Consider the following 27771-nt stretch of genomic DNA (forward strand, 5'->3'; position numbering starts at 1 on the left):
ATCTCTGGGAAGATACCTCAGAAACTGGTATCACAGTTTGCATAATGGGAGGGGACCTAGTGTCTTTTGCTCCCAAGTGCAAGGCTCTGTACCCTTTAGGACTGGGCAGAGGCAATACCACCCTCCCATGCATAAATGAGGCCACTTCTGGCCTGCTGCTCTCCAGGGGAAGTGGGCAGGCACGGGGTTAGGACAGCGCAGGGCTCAAAACTCAGCCATGCCATTTAGGAACCTTGTGACCTCAAACAAGTTACTTAACCTCTGTTTCCTCTTCTGTTAAGCACAGAAAATAATAGTACCGTTAGTAAATGAGATGATGCATGTGTAAATGGGGATAATAATCATCCCTACTTCACTGATTTATTGAAGAACTGAAAGCATTAATCTATGCAAAGTGCTTAGCACAGTGCCTGGCACGTGACAAGGGCTCAGTCAATGGATTTGTTCCCAAATACATCCCGGATTCTCATCTGCACCCCGACCCTTACAGGATCAAAACACAAATTCCTCAGTGAGGCCTGTGAGGCCCCTGGTGCCCACCTTCAGCCTGCACTGCCACACTCAGCTCTTGCTGCTCCCCTCATATGCTGTGTTCTCTTTCTCTCTGCCTGCAGTGTCCATCCTTCCTTTGCCTGACTTGGCCAACTGCAAGGTCCAGTTCAAAGGTCCCCAGCCCTGGGCTGCTTGTCCTGGAGAACCCAGAGGGAGTCTGTGCTCCCTTCTCTGTGAAGCCAGAGTACACGGGGCACACCACTGCCAGGGTGTCAGCACACCGCAGCCCGGCTGATACACACACACCGTGTGTTATAACAAAGCAACAGGAAAAGACACTCAAGCCCACCCGGGCAAACAAGAAGATACCATGTTTCACGTCTCTCACTGGCAAAGTTCAACAAGTTTTAAGACACACTGAGACGGCAAAAGCGTGAGGAAATGGGCACCCAAGCAGGAGAGTAAATGGGTGCATCTTCCGGGAAGGACTGAGGAGCACCTGTCCAAGTGAAGTAGCGCAGTGAAATGACATACGCACAAAGCTATTCATTGCATCGATGGAGGAAACAGCAGAAGGTTGGAAACTACATGAGTGTCCATTAACTGGGAATTGGTTAAATAAGTGACAGCAGAGCCACACATGGAACGTCATGCAGCCACGAGACAGAATGAGGAAGCTCTTTATTTTTTACATGGAGCCATCACCAAAAGATACACTATGAAAAAAAAAAAAAGCCACATGATAGCTTATATAGTATCTACTATTGTGTAAAAAGGGGAGAAAATATATACAAGCATTTACATCATATACACAGAATATTCTGTATCTTAGACAATACTGATACCAACATAGTGGTAGCCTCCGGGGGCGTAAACCGAGAGGCAGGGGAACAGGGAGCAAAGAGATGCTTAGTTATCACGTATCCTTTTTCTAGCTTTTTAAGTTCTATACTGTGTACATATATTATCTACTCAAAATTAAATAAAATGACTTTTTAATAAATAAGGAAAAGGAAAGCTAGTCATAAAACAGAGATCAGGGTAAACCATAAGCTCCAAGAAGAGGAAAAATACCTTAAATTTGTTTCCAGGGCTGAGAGTGTCCATGGCAAATCTTTAACCCTCAAGCCAGCTGCCCCCACTCGCACCTGGGCACTGTCAGTTGGCACCCAGAGGATTAAAACTTGTTTCAGGATGAGCCTGAGTAAAACAGAATGATAAACCCACCATCAGTGGTTGAGGAAAACTCATAAATGAATGTGTAACAAAGACCAAAAGAAAAAGAGTTAGATTTGGGGGCCCAAGGGCTCTTTTATTATGGCAAATAGCTGATAAGGGTCAGCTCACTCCTTTTGTACCCACAAAATGACTCCTAAGGGCCTTTGAAGATCCTCCTGGCCTTTCTATTTCAAAGCCCCTGAAGATCATCACTAATCTACCTGGTTCAAGGAGCTCAGGGAAGCAACCCCCCCCAACCCAGGTCCCCAGGCAGCCCCAATGAGAAAGTCCCACCAGAGGCAGGTGAGGGAGAGGCCCCAGTCCAAATGACCCCTTTCCTGGGTCCTGACTCATTTGAGGAAGGGTGGCAGGGTACGATCTGAGGGCCGGTGCCAGCTTTACAAGGTGACGTCTGGTTATAGCTGCTGTGAAATTAGCTCAAAAGGGAAGATGTTTGGAGAGGGGCACAGGAGCCTCAGGGACTGTGGTGGGGTGGTCCTGGGTGCCTCCCCCTCTCATGCAGGGTCAGTTAATGCCCCACCCCACCTGCCCTCCCGCATTCCCTCAGGCCGTCTCAGGCCCTCACCTTGTACCCACTCACCTCTTCCAGGAAGCTTCACTTGCACACACACCCCCCCACTGGAACCTTGGCACAGATGTCACCCCTCTAAGTCCAACCCTCTGTTGACAGTTGTCCTTCTCCTTCTTGGTAAGTGATGTTACAACAGGTTCCTATGTATTTCTTTGGTCTCCCTGACTACGATGCTAACACCCAGGGGAAGGGAGAGCTGTGTGTGTATTCCCTCCCTGCGCCTCCCTGCAGGGCTCTGTGTACAGCAGTCACACTCCGGGCTTTGCCGATGGCTGGGTGGCTCTCTACGGCCAGGACTAATAGCCCAGCAGTTCTAGGGCGGCTGGCTGTCCCACCTACCCTCATCTCCTGCTGAATTGGGTTTGGCAAATGCCAAACTAAGTGGAACTGACTCTAAGAGAAAGAGTGTCTCTCATACCGCCGACAGCCAGGACACCACTACCCAGCAGCCAGGACAATCCTTTCACGAACTAAAGACTCTTGTTGCTCCCGTGGAATAACTTCCAAAGTCCTTACTCAGGCCCAATGTGGCCCCTGCTGCCACCCCACCACCACCCCTATTTATCCTGCTCCAGGATGTGGAACTTCTCCATAACCAGGTATGCACACACTGCTGCCTCAGAGCTCAGGCACTTGCAGGCCCTTCTCCTTGGAAAGCATGTCCACATGACAGCCCCCTCAATCCATGCAGGGCCTCCTGGTAGAGAGCTTTCTAAAACACCATCCCTGTCAGCACCCAGCTCCTTCCACTGCCATATTGTGGAACCATCGCTCCTTTCATTTACCCTTCCAGACCCACTCATTCTCCTCCTTTCCCATCCTGAGCTGGGCCCCAGGAGGCTGCCAGGCCTTGCCAGCATCAACAGCCCCGTGCCCTTGGAAAACAGGCAGGAGCTTGGAAGGAGGGAGGGCGGGAGGAAGGAAAGATCAGGGTATCCATTCCTGGCTCCCTCCTTGCAGGGCTGCTGTGTGCTGACCGGGCCCCTGGACCAGAGGTCTCTCCACCAGAGCCGCTCTCCAGGTTCGGGTAACAACTCCCTCCCCTTCCCCAGGTACTACGCTGTCCCTTGACGTCTTCTGAACCTGGTCTACACCTTTGGAGGCGACCGACTCCTTTATTAAATTTTCTTCCAATGATCCGAACTGAGTGTGCTATTGCTTTCCTTTGGGGACCCGAGTTCACTACCTGACATTGCATGTCTGTGATTTATGAGTTGTCTGTTCCCCAGCTAGACCACAAGCTTTGAGATGGTAGGGACCTTGTTATACTCTCCCCTGTAACCCAACATCTGGACCAGCTCCTGCACCTAGTAGGAGCACCGTAAATGTTTGTTATGTGAGTGAATGAAGAAGGGAAGGATCAGTGTATCCCGAGGCTGGAAGGATGGGCATGGGTCTAGGCAATGGGGCGGGGGGGGGGGGGGGAGCTCCAGGAGAGGCCTAGGATGCAGGAGTGAAGAGGACAGCCTTCTTTCCTCAAGGCAGAAAGACCCTTGCTCATGCCCGTCTTAGCACTGGTCCACAATCCTTAAGGATTCTGGTTTTGTTTGTTCTCTTTGTATGTATTCCCACTGGAATGAATTCCCTAGTGAAAGCGACCACATCTGTCTTGTTCACCACTGTATCCTTGGAGCCTGGCCCAGGGCCTGGCAAATATGGAAGGTGCTACATCTAACCTTGTTGAATAAATGAAAGAGAGTTAGAAAATGCTCAAAACCACTCAGTTGGCAGAGGACCTCAAAAGTCAGGTAGGGCAGTTTGGCCTTGCAGTGAAAAACAACAGAGAGCAACTGCAAGTCCTACTGCATGAGGAGAAATGACAAAAATAGGTTTCAGAGGAAGAGAAGCCTGGAACACAAGTTGGGGAAGAGCAGGGAGGCTGGGAGGAAGGCCAGGAGGCTGCTGCAGCAGACTGGCAAGGAAAGAAGAGACAGATTCCAGAGTGTTTAGCTCAGGTGACTGGGAGAAAGAGAAACTGCTTATGAAGCCTGTGGTCCTGGCCCAAGGCAAGCATCAAGGACTGGCTGCCATCATCATCCGTGTTTCTAACTTCTGTCTTAAGTGGGAAAGCTGGGGAGTGGAGGTGGTTTGAGAGGAAAAACAAAAACTTTGAATCTGGCCACCACTGAAAGTGTAACCACACAGCTCAGCGGAGGGGAAACTACCAGTTGGATACTGAGGACTCACAGGGAGGTAACAGCTAAAGATGGAGGGGCAGATAAATCATGTCCTTGTACAAGCAGAGACGATGTTCTGGGACCATCCACAGTTTGGGGGTTGGGGAAAAGAGCCAGCAAAGAACAGGGAGGCCAAGAGGTAGAATAATAAGAAAGGGAGTATCACGGAGGCCAAAGGGACAATTAAAGAAGGACGGCTCCCTTGGCAGAGGTGAAAGCTGGGCTGGCCCTTGCTGAGGGGCTGTGACCCTGGGGCAGGCACCTGACTGTTGGTCTCTGGGACAGGTGGGGAGAGCCCAAGGGGTCAGGTCAGGTAGCTGTGTCTCTCCCACGGTGATCCTGAGCACACTCCCTAAACCCCATTTGTGGCAGAGATTGCAGATTGTTCCCCAAACCCACTTTCCCTCTTCCCATGGTCACACATCTCCCAAATTTAGGCTAGACACAGCCACCCAGCTCAAGTCCACACCATCCCTCACAGTGGGATGGGGCCATGTGACTAGGATGGTGCAACTTCTAGGTCTTGCTCTTAAGAGGAAGAAAGGTCTGGCAATGAAATAATATTATCATTAATAAAATACAGTTACAGACATTCTCATTAGATCCTCCCAACAAGAAACCATAATTACCCCAATTTACAGAAACTGATTTGGAAGTGGATTTCTCACAGCTGATAAGTTGTGGGGCCATAAATACAAGTCATCAAACCTTGTTTTACTGACCCACATGGTCTCTAAGTAAAGCAACTTCACGACTCCAGAGAAACAAAGTTCTGGAATGCCAGTTCCTTTTACTTGTCTCCCTAAAGCCAGACCATTTTGTTACCATCAACCCCACTGATTATCATTTAACTACCTCACTGTCTGAAACAAAGGAAAACAGTCTGCAGAGTATCCTCACCCCCCACCCCAGGCAGGGGCTGGGGCTGCTGCAGGTGGGTAGCCAGGGAAGGTGAATGGCCGGACCACCTGCTCATTAACAAATATCGGGGTGGGGGGTGGGGGGCAGCTAGATGTGAAAACCGAATGCAATGTGTGGGTTTAACTTTGATCCTGATTCAAACAACCCAACCGTCAAAAACAAAGAAAGAAACAATGAAAACACATAGCTTTGAGACAATTGGAAAAATGTGATTATAGACTGGGTATTAGGGGATGTTATGAAATTATTAATTTGTTAAGTGTGATGATGATATGGTAGTTATACATAAAAAAGGCCATCAGCCCACACAGATATGCCCAACTGATTTTTGACCAAGGTACAAAAATAATTCATGGAGGAAGGGTAACCTTTTCAAAAGGTGCTGGATCGACTGGACATCTAGAGGCCAAAAAAAAAAAAAAAAGAAAAAAAAGTTAACATACTCGACCTAAACCTCACACCTTATATAAAAAGTAGCTCAAAATGGATTACAAACTGAAATATAAAACATAAAACTATTAAAATCTACAAAAAATACATAAGAAAATCTTCAGGACCTAGGGCGTAGCAAAGAGGTTTTAGACTTGACACCAAAAGCACAATCCACAAAAAGAAAAACTGATAAATTGGACTTCATCAAAATTAAAAATTTTTGTTCTGCAAAACTCTGTTAGGAGGATGAAAAGACAAGCTACAAAGTGGGAGAAAATATTTGCAAAACACAAATCTGACAAAGTTCTTGCATCCAGAATATATAAAGAAACCTCAAACAAATAATCCAATTAGAAAATGGGCAAAAGACATGAACAGACATTTCACTAAAGAGGATTCACAGATGGCAGATAAGCACTGAAAAGGTGTTCAACATCACTGGCCACTAGGGAAATGCAAAATAAAACCACAATGAAATATCACTACACATCTATCAGAATGGCTCAAATAAAAAATAACAACAGCAAATACTGGTGAGATGTGGAAAAACTGGATCACTCATACAGTGCTGGTGGGAAAGCAAAATGTAAGCCACTTTGGAAAAGTTGGGCAGTTTCTTATAAAACTAAACATGTAGTCACCAGAGGACCCAGCAATTCTTGGACATTTATCTGGGAGAAAAGAAAACTTATGTTTATACAAAAACCTGTACACGAATTTTCATAGCAGCTTTATTTATAATAGCCCCAAACTGGGAACAACTCAGATGTCCTTCACCCACACCATGGAATACTACTCAGCAGTAAAAAGAAAATAATTATTGATACACACAACTACTTGGATGAATCTCAAGGAAATTTAAGTGAAAACAGCCAATCTTGAATGGCTATGTAATACATGATTCCATTTACATAATATTCTTTAAATACAATTATAGACATAGAGAACAGGGTAGTGGTCACCAAGGGTCAGGAGACAGAAAGGTGGATGTAGTTACAAAGAGAAAGCAGGAAGGAGCCTTGTGGGGATGGAACTGTTGTGTATCTTGATTGTGGAGGTGGTTACATGGATCTACAAATATACAAATGAGTGCATGTAAAAGTGGGGAAATCTAAATAAACTCTGTGGATTGGACCAATGCTAACTTCCTGGTTTCCACTGGGGGAAAACAGGTGTAGGGTACAGGGGATCTCCATACACACTTTTTTGCAACTTCCAGTGGATCTGTAATTATTTCAAAATGAAAAGTTCAAAAAAAAAAAAGGTCTAGCAGAGATATAAAATGACATACTTAAAGATTAAATGACATAGGTCTGGGAATGCCAATTTAAAAGATACTCCAGTGTGGGAAATAAAGGGGAAAAAAGTGAGGGCAATAGATAAAAACAGAACTGACATGATGTTGATAAGTGTCGATACTGAGGGAAAGGTATATAGGGGCTCCTCTTTAATTTTGTATGTATTTGAAAATTTCCTAAATAAAAAGGTTTAAAAGTTCTCAACGTACTGCGTCCAAGAGAAGGGCTGTCTACAGCCTTACTCATCACTGCAATTTCTGGACATGAATTAAGTTCGAAGCTTGCAATTCTGTTTCATTTACAGAGTTTCTATTATGAATTTTTATTATGAGTTCATAAGTCACATTTTAAATCTGGCTCTGTTCACTACCTTTTCCCTCCAAAATATCCCCCAAAGTTATAAAAAATAGAAATATATAAATATACATCAAGAATTATGCACAGTTTTCACACTAGAACTACCATCAGATCAATGTTCCAAGTTGTCTAACCACCTCTCAGTGTCTCTCATCCGGATCATGATTACAGAAGGACAGCCTCTGAAATATTCACAGCAGAAATGGCAACCCTTTCCCAACCCCACCACATCCCTCAGCACACCAGAGTTCAACAAGTGTTTGTTCTGGAGAGTAACCACAAATGAGCAACTGCAGAAATGCTGGCTGGGATGACGGTTCCTGAGAGCAGGGAGAACAGGAATCTGGGAAAATTTCAGCCCTGCAGCTGTCGTGGCTCAACCTGGAACTGGATTTAAACTCATTGGGCCAAGAATCACCAAGGACTACATCCTAAACCCCTGAGGGTCAGCAGAGGCCCAGCACCACGTACGTGGGGATGGCCCCAGTCTAATGGCTTTCAACTGGAAGTTTCAGGTCACTACAAGCCTGAAAAATCCATACTTGGTCTAGAGTTGGGGAGTCCAATTCTCTTGCTAGTATCCCCGCTGCAGTTACCAACAAGCAGCTCTTTCCTTCCAAGCAAAGGGATGACGTGCCCTAGAGCAGTAAGGCCAGGGAACAGGGCACCCGCTGTTAAGTCACAGTAGTTTTCCAGTTTTCAAATTCACCAAGAAGATGGAAGATTAAGAGATGACTTGTGGAAGCCAAGTGGGCATATAAATAAATTTAAAATAAAATTCTCAATATGGACCTTAGGATTCGGACCCAGCAAACTACTTGTTTATCCTGTGCTGAACTTCCAGGTGTTGCTAGCAGTTTTCTTCCTTAGACCTAGTTTTAAAATTTCTTCCTTCCAAGATCAGTCAAAAGGTATCAGCTTGCTCAGCATTACCTTTAAAAAAACCCTTCTTCTGGTTTGTAGAGCACATCCAGAATGGAATCTTCTCTCCCCACCAGGCTAAGAGGTTTACTGATGCAGACGGCTGCTTGAAGAACATCTTGGCTTTACCCACAGGCCCCGCTCAGCCCACCTCGACCATAAAGTGGGAACGTGACCCTCCATCTACACCAGCCTTCCAGCAGACCAGCCAGGTTTCTCTCTCAGCTTTCAGAACTCAAGGCCAAGGCCACCTCTCCACCACTCTAGCAAATCCAGTTACTGTTGTTTAAAATCTCTGGCTCCTCCATCAACAGCACAACATATCCAGGGCTTGGGGCCCTCATCAGAGAAAAGCTCTTTTCCCAGGAGGGGGCAGGTCTTGGTAGTTCCTAAGCACACTTTCCGCAGAGGGATCACACATGATAAATCTCTCGGGAGGATAGTGTGGCCCCATTTCAGGGAGCTTTCTTCAGATGCTGATGAGAGAAGCTGCACTGCCCTTCTCTGTCATTCGTTTTCCTCTAAATTAACTTATCTGCCCACAGTTCCTGATTCTGGCGTGCTCCAGATCAAAGCTGTCACGTGCCATTCAGCCACCTGCAGCTCCTTTGCTTCCTGTTTCCACCATGCTGGGGGAGGGCAAAGTCACTCTCAATCAGCTCAACAGGACACTTGTAGTCCAGGTGAGAAGTGAAATAAGAATGAAATTCTGGGATGATACATCAGTGCCACAAATTGTTTATGAGTCAGTAAAAGAGTCCAGATATTCTGAAATACAAACTGGGCAAACAGTCTTTCCAGTAGTAAGCAAAGCAGGCAAAGAACCCTTTCTTTCCTGCCACTTCCCTGGTCTTCTAGGTTTCAAAGGAATCAAGTCCTGTGATAAAAAAAAAATGAAGTCACCAGCTGCCCCTATGCCCCACAGTATGGCCTGGTTGATTAAGAAAGCCTCTTTATTATCCTTTTAGCTTCCTCAGTGCAAACATGCAGTGAAAACAGGTCTCTTAATATAAAGTTTGCAATAAGGTCATGCCCCAATCACATCCCAGCAGCCTCAGCTGGGCCATGAGGCGGCCGCCCTCTCTTTTCCCTCTTTAATTCCCCAGGAGGATGGTGTCTGCATCAGCCAGGTTGCTTTTTCAGCTCACAAGAGGGACCTAGAAAGAGAGCAATGCATGGAGCCTGCCTGACGGGGGGCCCTGCCTGCTCTCCTTCTAGGTGGAACAACTCCAGGGCTGAAAGGGTTGGATCCCTGGCTGCAGGTACATATGGGAGCCAAGCAAGGAGAGAAGAAGGGAAAATAACTTCCTCTCGTCAAAGTAGTTTTCCCCAAGGTTCAAACCCACTGGTGAACTCTCTTTTCCGCCAAGGAGCAGGGAAGACCACCTGAGTTGGCCAGAGCAGCCTCTCTGGATCCCAGCCTCCAACTCACTTCTTCCTGCGGATCTTGGGTTTCTTCACAGGTCGCAGATAGGGGTTATCAATAATGTTCTCCTCCCCATTCCGGTTTCCCGACAAGGAGGAGTTCTGTTGCAGGACTGAGGTGTTCTCCTTCTCTGCTCCAGAATCGTCCTTTGAGCAAAAGCCAAAATAAAACAAAACACCAATGGCATAAGGACAGAGATCAAATGCCCATGATAAGAACTACTATTAGCATCCCTTTTGTTGAGAAATCAGAAGCCCAGGGACCACCTTCTTTCTGATATGCCTATCTCTGCACCAGATGAAAAGAGGCCCAGGCAGCAGCAGGCTATTAGAGGAAGACGAGATGAACAGCTTTGACACAGCAAAGCACAGAGCTCAAAACCTTTAACCTCTTGAGAGGACAGAGGAGTTAGGAGCTAAAATTTAGATGCCTCAGGGAGGAAGCTCAGCCTGTAGGAAAACTAAGAAAAATGGAAAAGACCCTCAATGCTCTGGAGGACTGAGAGATACAAACTACAAGAAATCATTTGCTCAGGGTATTTCCTGGATGAAAACTAATATACATCATAACAGGTTTCCTCCAAATTCTCAAATTTCTGGTTCTTGCAATGTGTTGCCAAGAATCATCTCTCAGCAGAGGCCAGAACTTCTCTAGTCTTGAGGGTGCCCACCAGGGCAAAGAAGAACCTATAGGTGCCAGTGGTACCAGGGCCAGGCCTCAAGGAATGGCTCCCAAAGAGCGGTCCAGAACCACGACAGGAAGACCTGGGAGCCTGCTGAATATTCAGAGTCCCAGGCCCACCTCCAGAGACCCGCCAGAGTCAGGCCTAAGAACTACTGGTCCAAGGCTCAGACATGACAAAAGGGAGAAGAAGTAGGAAGGGGCTGGGAAAAAAAAGGAAGGAAGAAGTCAAGAGAGAGGAAAGGAGGAAGGAGATGCCTCCAAGGGCATCTATAAAACGCCATCAACAACTACTCATTACAACCCATTAAGGTCAAAATTTCCTCCCAAACGTGGGGAGAGAAGCATTCTTAGACACTGCAGGTGGGACTGGAACGTGGTACAACTTTTCTGGAAAGTAATTCAGCAATATTCAGTCATTCATTCAGTCAACAAAGGTTTCCTGCGCCCCTACTGTGTGCCAGGCCCTGTGGTGCATAAGGAATACAATGGGGAGCAAATGAGAATCAGGCCTTCTTCCCAAGTGTACTGACACCTTAAAATGTTCACACTCCCAGAAACGATCCTACTTATGAGCTTATGCTAGCGAAATATTCACTTTCAGATACACTGATGTGCAAAGATTTTCATTATGACATTATTTATAAAAGCAAAAAAATCGAGAACCTAAATGTTCAAAAGGAAAATGGATAAATTAGGACATATACCCTTAGATGTAATTATTAGGTAATCATGAAAACATCAGGCTTTTTATTTTTTATTATTTTTTATTTTTTGAGGAAAAGTGACTTTGGAGGAAAACTTATAAGTTTGATATGATTCTGGTTAAAATTTTTAAAAATCACAATTGTATATAGACATGGGAAAAAATTATGTTGAAATTTTAAATACTGGTTCTGGGGATACGGTGAATGATTCTCCTTTTCTTATACTCTCCTCTACTTTCCAAATTCTCTAAAATGAGCAGGGTTGCTTTTTTTTTTTTTTTTTTTTTGGCGGAGTTGGGGGGTGGGGTGGGGGGAGGCAAGGAGGGAAGAGGGGATCACGGCCAACACCTGAACTAGAAGCTCAGGCCTGAGGAGAAAAGCTGGCTGGGCTCTGCCCCCTGGTGACCGGCCAAGGGCTCCACCGGAGGAAGTCGCTGAAGAACAGTCGCTGCAGAACAGTCGCTGCATACCTGTTCTGCAACTTGAGGCAACCTCAACCCACATGACCTCAACCACATGAGCCTGCTGTCAGCAGGTTCAGGATGTTTTCCCTCTACCTGTGGTGGGCCCACAGGGTGGCCCACAGCATTTCAGGCCTTCTAGAGGCCCTACTGAAAGTGAGTGTCCCGAGACGCTCATAGGGTCTGCCCACACGAGGCCTGCCTTGGATATCTGGCTCCCAACCTTTCTAGAAGCATTTAATGACTTGATTTAGTAATGCCCCCCCACTTACCTAATCAATCCCCCTTCTTATCGTTTGTCTATGGTAAATGCCCTATCTTCAGAGTTACTGGAAGTTCACTTCAACTGTGCCTTAAATGTTTTCTGAGGTAATGTGGAATGGAGGTGACACAGTCAGGGGTCCTGAAAAGTCAGCCCTGGGCCCACGGCTTGGGTTACTGGAAGGCTGTGATGGGAAGACTGCAGGAGTTGCTGTTTATGCACAGGGGAAGGTTGTACGAGGCTCCCTCCGTTCGGCTCACTGTGTCTCACAAGACCAGGATGTGGGTAACAGTAATGAGACAAAAATAGGCTTCTCTTCTCCCAAGTGGAGCTTCTGGAAATGCCACTTTCTCGTCCCTTTCAGGGACAGCAGAACGGTCTGTCATGAACCTCCCCGAGCCTGGACTCAGACAACACTCGTGAGCTCAAATTAACCCCACCTACCCCGGGATGACTTCATCCAGTCCCACAGCTTTCAGTACCACTTCTACCCCAACAACCCCCAAATGTACACCTCTAGCCCTCACCTCTCTCCTGACCTCCAGGCTCACATAGCCAAATGCTCACTCAACATTTCCACTTTGGTGTCAAGGAGGCATCTCAAACTTAATATGCCTAAAACTGGGCTCAACTTTCTCCTGTGTAAACAGCTCCTCCTGTGGTCCTCCTTGTCACAGGTAACGGGGACTCCATCCTGCCAGGTGTTCAGTCACCAAGTCTACCGCCATCCTAGATTCTTTCCTTTCTCTCACCCTGCACATCCAACCCATCAGGAAATCCTCTTGGCTTTACCTTCAAAACACATGCAGAATCTGACTCCTTCCACCTACTACACTGGGAGTCCCCATCATTGTCTTTTGCCTAAAGTAATGCAATAGCTCCCTAACTGATCTCCCTACTTCTTCTGCCTTCCCCCTACAGTCCACCTCCTTCCCCCGCTACGGTCCTGCCCCCTATAGCAATCAGAGTGACTCTTTCAAAAGTTCAGCTATGTCCCTACTCTGCTTCATACCCTCCAATGACTTGAGTTAAAAGCCGGTTCTTACAATAGTCTACAAGGCTCTACCAGGTCTGAACCCTCCCTCCACCTCCCTTCCCTGGGAACAACCACACACCTGTGTTCTTCAGGGTCTTGGCACTGGCTGTTCCCTTGGCCAAAACACTCTTCCCCAGATACCTGCCTGGCTCACTCCCCCATGTCCTCCAAGTCTCTGCTCAAATGTCACCTTCTCAGTGATGCCTATTCGGATCACCCTATTTAAAACCAAATCTTCCTATCTTTCAACTTGGATCTGCCCATATTGTTTCTTTTCCTATAGCACTTTCATCATTAATACACTACATAATGATTTATTTATATTTTATGTTTATTGTTATTCTTCCACTGACAAAATTAAGGTCTTGTTCACTACTATATCCCAAGCACCTAGAACAGAGTCTGGCACCATACTAAGTGCCAAATAAATACTTGTTGAGTGAATGACTTTGTGGGAGGTACATTACATAAGAGAGTCAAATTTTAGACAACTGGATTGCCTGCAGAAGACAATGTATGAGGGGGAGAAATCTCTATTATGCACTAATTTAATACGACTAGTTCCTTTATGTTCGTTCAAGTACACAGAGAAGCTAGAATGAGGTCACACAAAGAATTACCTAGCAATAGTTCTTCAGAGAGGTGCTATCATCAACAGATAAGAATAATTTAAAATACCAGTTACTTAATTGCTGTAACAATGTCTACAAATGCTACCTTGGTAGAAAACAACCTAAATATCCACAGGGGACTAGTTTAGTTAAATTGTTATATTAATACAATGGAATGGAAGCTCCTTATATACAGATATGGAATGATTGCCAAGATATATCAATAAGGGAAGAAAGCCTGGCAGACCTGTTTGTGACTTGCTACTGCTTGTATTTAAAACAATAACAAAAAAATCAATGTTTCTAGAAGGATACCCAAGAGACTGGTGACACTAGTTGCTTTGTGGGAGGAAAAGTGGATGATGGGGAACAGGGATGGGAGAAAGAATTGCCACCATATATCTTTTTGTACATACTGAATTTTGAAACATGATTACATTTCCCAGTCCAACAAAATGACAGAAAAAAATTTTTAAAGCCCAAGTGACTGTATATAAATTATTGCTAGAATCCTTTTCTTGAAGGCTTTTTTTTTTTTTTTTTACAGAAGAGGGTGTGGTTGCGCAGCCCAAAAAAGCAGGGGAGGGAACAATGTGTAGCAAGTGCTGCCATGTGCCAGTCATCTGAGGTGTCTTAGCTCATTTTAACCCGGCCACTCCCCAACCACACATCTCTCTGAGATCAGTTTTCCTATTCCTAGATGTACTTGTGAGGAAACAGACTCACATGTTAAATAATGCAACCAAAGTCAAATATCTGGATTGAAGCCAGGCCAGTCTGACTTCAAGGCCAGATCTTTCTATTGTTTGCAGCCTATAAACCTGGCTTGGCCTCTGGGTAACCAGGAGTCCTCAGGCAGCCCCTTCATGCACCATCATGATCTCACCTGATGTCATTACCTGGATGGTTAGAGAACACACCTGCAAGCCCTTGAACTACACTGTACTTACAGACAGATGGTGATGGTAAATGGTGTCAACTCAGCTCCTGACCCAATCACCACATCCCAGCCCAAACTGGCAGAGTCCAAAACAGAAGGGGTGAGTAACTATTCCCTCCGCTTTCTTTAAAGCCATGGGTTCCTAACCCTAATTCTGATTCTGAAAGGAATCGTTCACCATTAAAGGAATGTGTTTTCAAGCAAGGAAGCCCTTCAGCAAACAACAGAGATGGCCCTGGCACTGTTGACCTGCAAACCAACTGTTGGCTCCATGTGGCACTCTGCATCTTAGGATAGTATGAGGAACACTCAGTCTGACTACAGCCTCAAAGGCAGCCTTTGCTAAAAGCCAAAGCTGATTTTAAAGGAGGGTTGAATACAGTAACCTACCAAGGTCCTATAAGCCGCAAAGGCATGAGAGCTTCCAGCATTTCTGAGCCTCTACTTAGAACTTTCTCCCAAGATGTGGGAACAAGAGTGGGTCTTATCCTTTTACTCGCTGAATATGACACATCAGTAACCAGCAAAGAAAGTCCACAAGCTCTGATGAGCACATCCCCTCACCTGCCTCTGTCTCTGTTCCCTGCACACTAGCTCCTATCCTGGAGGAGGGGGTGAGCCCTCTATTTGGGCCCTAGATCTCATCCCTTCTCATTGACAAAAAGACATCATTCCTGCAAAAATTTTTCCTTCTCAAAAAATCCCGCCTCTTTAAATTCCTTAATTTTCTTCCTCTTTATTACCACATTCCATTTCTGTCCTTCCCTTAACAGCAAAACTCCTTGAAACAACTGTCTATACAAGCGCTGTCCAACAGAACTTCCTGTGATGATAGAAATGTTCAATATTTGCCTTATCTAGTACTGTAACCACTAGCCATATTCGGCTCTTGAAATGTGGCTAGTATGACTAAGGAACTGAATTTTAAATTTTAATTTCAATTAATTTAAATTCAAATGCCGTGGTTAGCAGTTGCTGTACTGGACCCTGCAAGCCTATACTCACCAGCCACAATTTCTTTCTTTTGAACCCACTCCAGGCTCTGGGCTCACATTGCTGAAACTGATCTTATCAACGCCACAAATTACCTTCACATTACCTAATCTAATGGTCAAATTCCCAGGCCTCCTGTTTCTGGAGCTAACTGCTACCTTTGTCACAGCTTATCACTCTTGTCTCCCCGAAACACATTCTTCCCTTGGCCTCCAGGATATCGCCCTCTCCAGATTCCCCTCCCACCTGTCTGTTGCTTCTCCATATACCTGGTTCCTCTTCATCTCCCTGACCTCCAATAAAAACAGAATACCCCAGGGCTCAGTCCTTGTACCTCTGCCCTTTATATGCTCACTCACTCCCTGGCGAGCTTAGCTAGTCTCATGGTTCCAATTACTATCTACAAGCAGATTACTCCCCAATTTGTATCTTTGGCCCTAACTACTCCTCAAACTACAATGTATGTATCAACTCTCTACCTGACATCGCCATGTGGGTGCCTAATCGGCATCTCAGACTTAACATGTCTGCACCTGAACACCTGATATTTCCCCGTATGCCCATTCCACCCTGTCTTCTCTATCTTGACTGAAGGCAACTCCATCTTTCCTGTTGCTCAAGCAAAACCCTTGCAGTTATCTTTGACTCTCTCTTCCCCTCACATCTCACATCCATTCCTATCAGCTAATCCAAATGGTTCTGTTCTAAAATCATCTAGAATCTGACTAGTCTCGTTATCTTTGCTTCCGCCACCATCTCCCACGTAGTTTACTGCAATCGCCTCCTAACTGGTCTCTGCGCTTCTCTCCTTGCCCCACTACGGTCTGTTCTCAACACAGCAACCAGACTGCTCCTGTTAAAACCCGTCAGATCCTGACCCTCCTCTGTTCAACACCTTCAACTGATTAAAGTCAAATTAGTTACTTTTAATTATTAATTAAAGCCAAAGTGCTTAATACAACCTTTAAGACCCTGTAAGCACTTTGAAAGTTATCACCTTTCTGTATATATGTTATATATCACAATAAGGAAATAACTGAAACTGTGGAACTGTAACCCATAACAGTCTTTGAAATTTGCTAACTACATGTTAAATCATACTTCGAAAGTTATCATTGTTCTGTACACATGCTAAATTTCACAATTAAAAAAATGTATTAAAAAAAAAGACCCTGTACAGTCTGACTTCCCCACAAGCTCCGGACCTCTTCCCCTACGCTCCCCCTTGTTCACACCACTCTGGCACCCTAGTGGTCTTGCTGTTCTTCAACACGACAGGCAGTTTCCCAGCTCAGGGCCTTTGCATCTGTTATTCCCTCTGCCTGGAATGCTCTGTCACCGCATCTGCAAGCCTCGTTCCCTTCAGGTCTTTACTCAAATACCACCTTTGCAGTAAAGCATTCTCAAGCCACCCTACCTAAAACGGCATCCCCATCTCCCCACCCACCCGCACACCCAATTCCTAACATTTATTATTTTCCCTTATTTTGAGTATTTTATTTCCTTCTAATTTCCTAGCATCTGGCAGGCAATCATTAAATATTTGTGGAGTGAGTGAGTGGATTCCCCAGGACACAGACTTCTCTCTCAAGCCAGAGATCGGGTCACATCTGGATCACCTTGAGTCCATCATGCAAGCCCTTAACATAAAGCTGGAGATCTGGGGTGGGTTATGTTCAGCTCCCCGAGTGACAGACGGAGGTCAGGATAGGGGGTACTCAGTTTTGGGGGGTACTCTGAGGCAGGCGGAAGGCAGGACCTACCGTGCTAATATGAAGAGGGAGGTTTTCTGTGTCTGTCTGCTCATCCTGCTCTGAAGAATCCGTCTCTTCCATTTGTTGCATCTCCAGCTCAGAGGGAAGAAGAGCTGTCAGGTAGGGGATGGTAAAAGGCCTGGCAGCAATCACTGGGGGAAAGGAAGAGAGGAACAACTAGTGCACTGTCATGGGGTCCTCACAGCAGGCCTAGAGACTTATGTGAAATCAGTGCCAACAACAATCCTGGCTAACTCTCTGAATACAATGTCCTCTGGGCTTCACGTGCGTTATCTTTAATCCTCACTACAACCCTATGAAATAAGTACAATTACCATCCCCACTTTACAGATGAGGAACCTGAGGCAGGAAGAGGTTAAGTAATTTCCTCAAACACACAGAAAATGGGAGAGTGCAATTCAAACTCAGTCTGACTTCAGAGCTCACTTTTTGCAAGTACAACTGAAATTAGACAGAACTGAGGTTAAATCCTAGCAATACATCAGCTTTGTAATCTTGCACCTGAGATCAGCTGACCTCTCTAAGTCTTGTTTCTAGAGCATGGATGTTGATCCCTTTAGCCTGAAGGACTCAAGCCCAAATTCTGAACTTGTAAGTATGTCCACTGAGCTATAGGACACTTCAGGTAAATGAGAGTTCCAGTTCTTTCAAACAGCAATGAAGATGAAAGGAAAAATTTAATGATTTAAAAAAAAAAATTAAAACTAAAGAAAGTCTCTCTCTATACTTCTATGGTAGAATGCTATTGTTGGGAGACACCCTAATTTATTAAAAATTTATTATTTTAATTAATTAAATTTAATCAAAAATTTATTATTTTTAACAGGGGTAAGATGTGGGATTCTGCAGTCAAAAAAAACTAGTTTTGAATGCTACCTGCTACCGTGTAACCTTTGGCAAGTTCTTTTCTCTTCTCTAAAACCCTTGACTTCCTACAATGGTGGTGATAAAAAGTTCCTAACTCATAGGCTCATGAGAGGCCTGAATGGGATACTGTGTGGAAATGATTATCACAGTGTCTGCAACTTAATGAATGTCAGTTGCTATCATTCCAGAACCAGGCTCACAGCAGGCATTCAAGAGGAGTCTGTGACTGAATAAATCACCCACACCAATCTCCCTCATTTGCCTTTGTAAAAATTGAGGATTATGGAGATGAGACAGTACACGTGAAAGGACATTGTGGGGGCAAAATCTGGCAGGTGTTCTCTAACTGCCCCTGCCTCCTAACACCAGTGTAACTTCTACTGCCTGGGCTGCCACTTGTACTGGATGAATCTCTCTGATGCCAGGCCTCAGCCATCCTTGAGGTTAACCAAACTCTATGAGCCTCGTGCGGCCAAACCCAACAGAGGTCATTACTGTTTTGTAGTCATCAGTTAGGGACAGGCCTTTGAGACCTGGATAAGAGGAGCCAGAAATCTGATAACAAGCTTTACCCTAGACAAGAACAAAAGCTTATTTGTTGTTTCTGCCTGGAATGCCAAGAGAAAGGGAAGATGATGTGATTATCTCAAATGACAAGACAAGGTCCACAGAGGGGAGCAACTCTCACATGGAAATGTGCTGACATCATCTTTGAAAAGACTCTGGGTCTCGCCGGTCTTGGCCATAAAGCGGGTGAGTGCCCGCTCCACGTCGCGCCTCTGGGATGCAGCCTTCTCCCGCAGGACCTGGTAGTCCAACACGGGCTCGCGGTATGTCTTCAAAAAGAACAGCAAAGGATACTACGGTAAGACCAAGGTATCACACTGCTCTTCTCCAGTCCCTGCCTTGCTCTTGCTGTATCTTTCCATTCTTTAAAAAGAACCAGCTACCATTATTTAGAACAGAGATCTCCAAAGGCAAGTGAAAGGGCAGAAAGAAAAAAATACAACTACCATTAATATGCATTAATTGGCCTTCATTCATCTTCACTGACAGCTGGCCTAGGGTATAAGGAAGGGAGAGTGGGGAGGTCCCCAAAGTTTTGAAAACCCTGACAAGGACTGCCTGATCCCATCAGTATAACGGGACATCCAGCAGCATATGTGAGAGGTGGTTCAGTGGATTTGCAAATTGTAACCACCTTGTTTTATTCAACCAACCCTCACAGAATGAACAAGGTGTCTGAAAAGATTCCCTCAAAGACATACAGACTGAAGATACTAATGTAAGGACGAGCAGGCAAGAAAACGGCAAAGCTGACCACCTCCTCCTAATTATGAGCTCTTTGGCAATCACATTATGGAGTGAAAAACAATTGGAATCTAATGAGAATGAGAAGTTAGCCAAAACATTTAAAATTGTAACAGGGAAGATGACATTTTAACAATCACCAAAAAAAAAAAAACATTCTTCAAGATACAGACCTATGATTTTAAAAGGAGGCACTTGGAAACATTTCCACTGTTATGCTGTCCTTGTCAATTTAAGTGTGCTACCTATATAAATTCCCAGTCTACACTCACACACAGAAACAGAACTTTCTGACATGTTTAAAATCTTGCCAAAATGAAGAATCTGAGTGGAATTTGAACAGATTTGTTAAAAAAAATTAAAATGCAAAATATTACCATTGTTTTTAAGACAACTGTTTTGACATTCAAGAAGTTGGAAATTTAATAGAAAATTTCAACAAAAGTCTTTACATAACTGGTAGATGAGAATGAAAAAATTAATTTTATGATTTGTCAAGGGCAACATATCTTTGTGATGTAACCTTTTCAACTATGAGAGCCATTAAAATTAAGGATCAAAATAAAACGACCTCTTGCTGAGGTCTTTGTGTATAACCTGGTTGGTCCCTGGAACTTCGAGTATCTGTGTGACACCTGAGACTCAGAGCTAGAGTTTGGCAGCTATAATGTCAGTATTACCCCATAGTGCAACTGTTAAAAAAGCTGGAAAAAAATATCGAGAGAGATTAAAAAAACAAATTAAAAAAAAAAATAAAAAGCTGAAAAAGAGTTCAGACTTCAAATAGAGATATGACTGAAGCAGATCTGGTTAGGACTAAGGAAAAGCAGACTAAAGGGTAAAGGACAATATTGGCTGTGTTTTAAAACTTCTGTGTGAGACCAAAGGAAAGATGTTTATTTGGTGAAAAATCTATATTTTCTGTAGAAAACTAAATAATTTAACTTGTACAGTCAGTTTATTCAAACACCACAATTACATGGAACTTTGAATAGAGAGTTAGATCTGGTTGGTTTGTACAGGTTAGTGTGAAACCCTGACATATCCCAAAGTAATTTGGGCAAAGAATAAAAACGTATTTGCAAAGCCTCCCTGAGGGACTGGGGGAAAATGTGGAAATATTAAACTTCCCCACCTGGGGAATTACTGATATTCTCACAAGCATTGGGAACTACCAATTTAGAAGGCTGAGCCCTTGATATTGGGGCTTGCCCTTATGAAGCTTGTTACTCCAAAGGAGAGGCTAAGCCTACCTATAATTGTGTCTAAGAGCCTACTTATAATTGTGCTTAAGTCTCCCCCAGAGAACCTTTTCTTTGCTCAGATGTGGCCTCTTTCTCTCTCTAAGCCCACTTGGCAGATAAACTCACTGCCCTCTCCACTACATGGGACATGACTCCCAGAGGTGTAACTCACCCTGGCAATGCGGGACATGACTCCCAGGGATGAGCCTGGACCCGGCATCATGGGATTGAGAAAGTCTTTTTGACCAAAAGGGGGAAGAAAAATGAAACAAAATAAAGTTTCAGTAGTTGAGAGAGATTTCAAATGGAGTCAAGAGGTCATTCCGGAGGGCATTCTTATGCTATATATATATAACTTTTTTTTTAGTATATGGGAATAGCTAGAAGGAAATACCCGAAATCGTTGAACTGCAACCCAGTAGCCTTGATTTTTGAAGATGATTGTAAAACTGTGTAGCTTAGATGGTGTGACTGAGATTGTGAAACCTTGTGGCTCACACTCCCTTTATCCAATGTAAGGACAGATGGGTAGAAAAACGGGAACAAAAATTACATGCTCAATAGGGGAATGGGATGTTTTGGGTGTTCATCTCTATTTGTATTTTTATTCTTATTTTTATTTTTGGGGGGGAGTAATGAAAATGTTCAAAAATTGATTTTGGTGGTAAATGCACAACTATATGATGGTACTATGAACAACTGATTGTACACTGTGGATGACTGTAGGGTATGTGAATATATCTCAATAAAACTGAATTGAAGAAAGAAAAAAAAAAGAAGAAAATGATCTCAGAATCAGACCTCCAAATTATTCCATCAAGTAGTAAACCAAGACTTCAAAAAACAAAAAGCAGATGCAAAACAGCTCCCACTAACAAGGAGCAAGCAAGTTTCCTGTATCTTTAATAATGGTGAGGTTATCTTTTATGTACATTATTCTTGTACAGTGTTGGATGATAATATCTACGTAAATAAGCAAACATATACTGGAGTATGTGTTCAATATGAACACACTCTAAAAGATTTAGAGATCAAGGATGATGGCTGTGTGGCAATGGAGGGTAGCCACTGATACCCTAAGCCCCCTGGGTATCGTGAGGTATGAAGAAATGAGCCACAGGACTTGCCCTGACAGCCTGCACAATGGCCATATTTATACCACGCCCTGGTGTGGCGGTGGGAAAAATGAAGAGCACGGAATATAACTCTGTGGACTCCTTTGAAAACTATGCCTTCCCAAGTGAAGGTCAAACTGCTTGTTAGAAAAACAGATCACATTAGATCCACGGAAGCCAACTCAACTTGTCCTTATTCAGACTTAGTGCTCAAAGTTACGGTTAGCTCCATTTCATGATATTACTGAATTTTTTTAAGTGACCTTTACCCCCACCTTAAAAAATAACTCTTTTTCCATGGTGGAAAATTTGGAAAATCCAGAAAAGCACATACAAAAAAACAAAAATTACCTGTAATTCCACCATTCAATAAGAATTATTATGAACATTTTATGGAATATCATTCTAGTCTTTTTTCTACATGTCTAAGAATTTTTTTGTTTTGGTGGGACAGGCAAAATTGGGGCCCACTTCAATTTCTTTTTTAATTACACTTTGGTCAGCGAACTTGAGGACATAATCCTCATTTACAAATTCTTTCTCAATGGCAAAAGACATCCTGAGTTCTAAGCAACCATTTTACCAAGAAACTTTTTGGGCTCCAGTCTGACAGAAGGAAGTGACTCTGCTTTGTGTCAGTCACAGTCCCCTCTGCAGCCCTGTCACTCACCGGTGTTTTGATGTAGGTGTGGGGATCAGGGAACTCAGGAAAGTGGCTGGGGATGTGTGGCGGGTGGGGTCGGTTCTGCCCTGCAGTGAGAGCCTTAGGAGTCACAGGCTGATTGGTCACTGGAGCTGCAACAGAAGTCACAAGCAGTTACTACTCACCCAAGGCCTGGTTTCTATAGCTCATGGTCTTTGTCCAAACCTTCCTTTTCCCAGAGCAAATGCTGGACTTAATGTTTCAAACAACAGGCCCCTTCTATTTCTATCAGTAAAAGGCCTTTAAGGACTTATGAGCCTGAGAAGGTTACCCCGCAATGCCCAGCCCCGCCAATGTCCTCAGCTGGCATTCCCATCTACAGCAACCTGCCTGCCTGCCTCATCAGTATCGGGGAGTGGGTGGCTATGACAACGCCAAAAAACATGAGAGAACATAATGAGGAACTAAAGAAGACAGGCTGCTAATTCTACTCTTTTCATAGACCCCAGATGACAAAGATTTACGCTGAGCCAGGCAACATTAGTGTGGGCAGAAAGATGGCAAGAGGAGGTTGAAAATGGTACCTTCCACCGCTACCTTGAGAGGCAAGCTCTGAAAAAGATACCAGCATGAAAAGAGCAATTAAGAAAAAAAAAAAAAAAAAAATCAACCAATTCTCCTCAGGTCTTATAAACCTGAACCAGTCACACCCTGCTCAGTTCATGGTATTTGGTTTTATCTAAGACAGGCATCAGCAAACTTAATATATAAAGAGTCAGACAGTAAATATGTTAGGCTACCAAGCCCATCCCTGCCCCAGTCAATTAAATTCCTTCCACAAGCATTAACCAAATACCTGCTGAGTACCTTAGTTCAAAGTCACTTACGGGCAGTGATGACCATCCTCTGAGACCGTTTGGCATAAGCAGGGAGGGTGTCCACATTGAAACCTAAGTGACAGGAAAACAAAAATCACTGCCTAGACCACTGTATACTGAATATGGAAACAAGAGCAATATTGGAGAGAAATGGTTTAAACTCACAATTCTTGCTGAATCCCTAACAGGGAGTTAGAAGGTCTCTTAAATGGATTCAGAAGAACCCTCTCCTGACAGCTCTCAAGATAAAAGCAAACCAGGGGAACACGAGGGGATCTAAGAACACTCAGCAGACATGGCTGTCTCCTGGGTTCCTCCCTCTCTCGTAACTCCACTTCAGTTGCATGGAAGGAACTGGAAACTGGAAGTGCACTCACCCATCTCAACAAGTGTAATCACGATATCCGACAGCGTGGGCTGAGTCCTGGCAGTGTGCTCACAGTAAGACTTGGCGCTCCTCCCAATTTCTGAAATGTCTAGGAAGGGATTAAAGGCATAAGGTGTTATTCTCTGGTGGGCAAGTCTTTGTTTCTTCTGCCAGAAGCTGACCTATATTTAATATTCATGCTGCAGTCCTTTAGGGGAAAGGAAAGTATCTAAGATGGAGTTTATGAAGCTGAGCTCCAGGAAAGAGCTTTGGAGGTGAAAGGGCAGTTCCAGGAATACTCTGACATTGTCCTGAATTTTACACACAAAAAAAGCCTTTTTCTGGGGAATGGGTCCACAGATTTTAACAGCTGCACAAAAGGGCCCCTCAAGGGTAAGGAGCTACTGGTCGAGGGGTCTGACAGTTCAGAAGATTAAAGCAAGCGGTGCTTAACAAGGAAGGGGGTCCAACTGAAGACCTACCACTACCTCTCTATGCAACCCTCCATACCTGAAAATGGTGGGTTGCATCTGTTTACTGTGGAGAAAATCTAATTAGAATCCCAGTGGTATATCTTAGAAATAAGCCAGGTGGGAGGTGACAACTTCACCTATTTGGTTTTTCCCTACATGCCAGCCAGGTTCTGGAATGTCAAAGGAGGTGTACAGCAAATGTAGAAAACAACATGGAGACTGCTCTGAGCCCAGATTAAGACTGGAGTCCCTAGAAACAAAGTGATTGCAGTCAACAAGCACAATTGTGCAGAATGTTTATAACTAACACAAGTCCTAAAACTGATATCCAGAGCTATTGACAAAATGGAGGGGTCCAAGTTTTAGGCAAGCCCTCAACTTTAACCCATCCATCCTTGGCATTCCTTTGGCTGAAGTCATGAACTTTTAAACTATTTTCAAGCCTTTTTGTTCTAAAACTCACAGCTTTCCGACTCAACTATTTCAGCTTCATCCCCTTCACTGGCAACCATTTCCTCTGAGAGGAAAGGTCTCTTGCTCAGTGGTATGAGAAAGAACTGCCTCACCAATGAAGACCTTTAAACTCCGAATTGCAAGATCTTTTCCCCATTTTAAATAATTAGAGTAGTTGTGGGTTTACAGAAAAAATCATGCAGAAAATAGAGTTCCCATATACCCCTCCCCATACATAGTTTTCCCTATTATTAACATCTTGCATTAGTATGGTACCTTTATTACAACTGATTAACAACAGTATTATAATTACACTATAAACTATAGTCCGTAGTTTACATTAGCGTTCATTTATTCACTCCTCATGTTGTACAGATCTATGACAGTTTTTTTTTAAGCTGGTAACATATATACAACCTAAAATTTCCTATTCAGCTACTTTCAAATATCCAGTTCAGTGGTGGTAATTACTATCACAATGTTGTGCTACCATCACTACCACCCATTACCAAAACGTTTTCATCATCCCAAATAGAAACTCTTAAGCAATGACTCCCCATTCCCCATCCCAGTAACCTGTATTCTTCCTTCTGACTCTATGAATTTGTTTATTCTAATTACTTCATATCTGTGAGAGTATACATTATTTGTTCTTTTGTATCTGGCTTATTTCAGTCAATAGGATGTCTTACAAGATCTTTTTAAGAACAGAATGCTTGTGTATTGGGAACTATTAGTCCATTCCTTTGAGACAAAGATTCTCATAGTGTGGTATGGGAACCCCTGGAAGTCTCCAAAATCCTTTCAGAAATCCAGTAAAATTAAGACATTATTTGCTTTTTTCACTCTCATTCTCTCTTGTAGAGTTTTCCAGAGGCTATAATGACCTGTGATGAAGTCATGGCTTTGTATAACTGAATGTGCTTCTTGTATATTCTTATTTTTAAAAAATTTTCTCAGTTTTATTTCTAATATGGTAAGTATCTATCTATATATAAAAGCCACAAATAAAAACTCCTTGGGGTCCTCAATATTTAAGAGTCTAATAGGGTCCTGAGACCAGAATGTTTGAGACTGCTGTTTTCAGAAAACATTTGGTATTTTAAAAGTTCCAAACATCAGTGCAGAGAGCCACCTCACCTGAGATCCCCCTGGGGCAGCCCACATCTACTGACTGAGCTCCAAAGGCAGGGCTGTTCTGGCCTGATGTTTGATGCTCTGAAGGGACAATAATTGCTACAGAGCAACACACTGAGTCGACCCAAGTCTTTACTGGGTCTTCACTGTAGTTCAGCTTCTCCCTCTGCCCAAACCTGCTTTCTCCCACTTCCTTTCATAGGTGCTAACCCCTAAAAAACATCTTAAACAACACCCTCCCAAACCCTCCAAAAAAAACAAGTTCCCAAAAGGAAACTACACTGTACATGCAAAAAAAGCCTATGTGAATCCATACCAGGCTTCTAAATCTCAAGACATTTCCTTTCTAAAGTGTTTCTTCCATTCTATAAAACATTCACCCTCACTCTTTGTAATCATACAATATAGCATTTAATTATATAAGGTGGTGGCATTCACTTTATAGGAATTCATCTTGGCTCCCCAACAAATTTATTAGTATTTACTAACAGCAATAATATTAGCCACATCTATTGCTTTACATATATTATCTCATTGATCTTGATGACTCTATGAGGAACAAATTATCCCATTTTACAAATGAGGAAATTGAGGTTCGGGTTTTGTGACTTGCTCAAGCTATTAAGCTAGCATTGGAACAGTGATTTACACCTAGGTCCACCTGATTCTGAAGTCCGTAAATCACTTTACTATGCCATTCTCTTTCTTAAATCCTCTCTAACATTATCACAATACAAGGCAGTAAATAGCAAGTATCTCATTTCCCAATACTTACAGCTCTGCAGCATCTCTGTCAATGTTTCCACGGATGCTTTCTCAGCACTTTCGAATCCTGCCTCTGTCAGTAAGGAGCTCACAACCACTTGCAGGGTTCGTCTCCGAGCCAGATGGTAGTTATCAGCAGGGTTAGTGGACTGTTTACTTCCTGATCTCTGTGAATCAGCAGCCCAGAAAGAGGGATTCTCAACCACAGGATGAAGATGCAATCACACAGTTTACAGTCAATGGCAAGCCAAAGTTTTTTGCTCAATACTTATTTATAGGTATTCAATAAAATGTAGTTTAGATTTACAGAACTTGGCCAACTGAGTAATAAGTGAGCACCCAAGAGCCTGTAAATACATAGACAACCTCTGCCCCCGTAAAACTCAAAGTTCCAATAACACGAAATGGTTGTGTTTCTTTTTCCTTTAGCAGATTATCAAAATATATAACTGAGGAAACACACATGACGGGGCTGGATTCGTAAGTCTATCTCCCAGAAAAAAGGGTCTCCCTTTTCCTCCCATTCCCATGTCATCGCACTAACAATAAAAACTAAAACACCACCACCACCACCATCACTACCACATGATGATGAGGAGAGGAGAGCAAAGGAAAGGTAGGGAAGTTAAATATTTTGACTGGAATCTCTTCCAACTTTGACCAATAAGAAGACGAAAACGGCCTCTTCGGACCAATCAGAAGGTGTTCCGGGATCCTAACCACACAGACAGGGAACGAGCCAATCAGGACACAGGTCCACCAACTCAGATGTCGCCGCCAAGTCCCAAGGAGGGGGCGGGCCGTACGGCCTGAGAAACCCACCTCCTCTCGGAGCTTATGGTGGGGCTGAATTCCTAGGTATGAGCTTTTTGCCCAGGACATGGGGAAGTTAAGGAATACCCAAAACCCTCTCGGCTTCAGCCCCACGCCTCCTACCCTTACCGTTCCGGAGCCGCCGGCCCCGGATGTAGCCGCCGTGTCGGCCATCTTGCCTTGGCGTGATGTGCGTGAGCGCAGGGCGGGATGGGACTTGTAGTCGCGGTGCGGGGAGGGGGTGGTTAGAGGGCGGGGCAGCGCGAGCCCCTCTGGGCTTTCGGAAGCCGGGACTGGCCAGGGCTCTGTAGGATGCCCCTGGCTCACGTGACCTTTCGGGAGCCAGGGGTTCAAGGGGCCCCAGTGGGGTGGGCCCGAGAATGGACCAGGAAAATGCGCCCTCGG

At 44.1% G+C, this 27771-nt stretch overlaps 1 protein-coding gene across 3 annotated transcripts; it reads right to left on the reverse strand.

Annotated features, from left to right (window-relative positions):
- Nucleotides 1–1213: 1213 nt before the first annotated feature.
- On the reverse strand, nucleotides 1214–27546 carry TAF8 (TATA-box binding protein associated factor 8). Of its 3 annotated transcripts, none has more exons than XM_037844346.1 (9): nucleotides 27496–27546; nucleotides 26564–26720; nucleotides 23736–23834; nucleotides 23368–23430; nucleotides 22508–22632; nucleotides 18856–19003; nucleotides 17289–17431; nucleotides 9841–9980; nucleotides 6522–9285 (listed from the first exon to the last, which is right to left on the reverse strand). In XM_037844346.1, exons 1-9 carry the CDS (start codon nucleotides 27538–27540, stop codon nucleotides 9279–9281), a joined length of 927 nt encoding a protein of 308 aa, XP_037700274.1. In that variant the 5' UTR covers nucleotides 27541–27546; the 3' UTR covers nucleotides 6522–9278. The 3 variants fall into 3 exon arrangements, with proteins under 3 accessions (XP_037700276.1, XP_037700274.1, XP_037700275.1); XM_037844347.1 differs by having other exon boundaries at nucleotides 9795–9980; XM_037844348.1 differs by lacking the exons at nucleotides 6522–9285; nucleotides 9841–9980 and adding an exon at nucleotides 1214–1692.
- Between the last annotated feature and the right edge of the window lie 225 nt (nucleotides 27547–27771).

Source organism: Choloepus didactylus, chromosome 7, assembly GCF_015220235.1.
Source record: "Choloepus didactylus isolate mChoDid1 chromosome 7, mChoDid1.pri, whole genome shotgun sequence".
Lineage (NCBI taxonomy): Eukaryota > Metazoa > Chordata > Mammalia > Pilosa > Megalonychidae > Choloepus > Choloepus didactylus.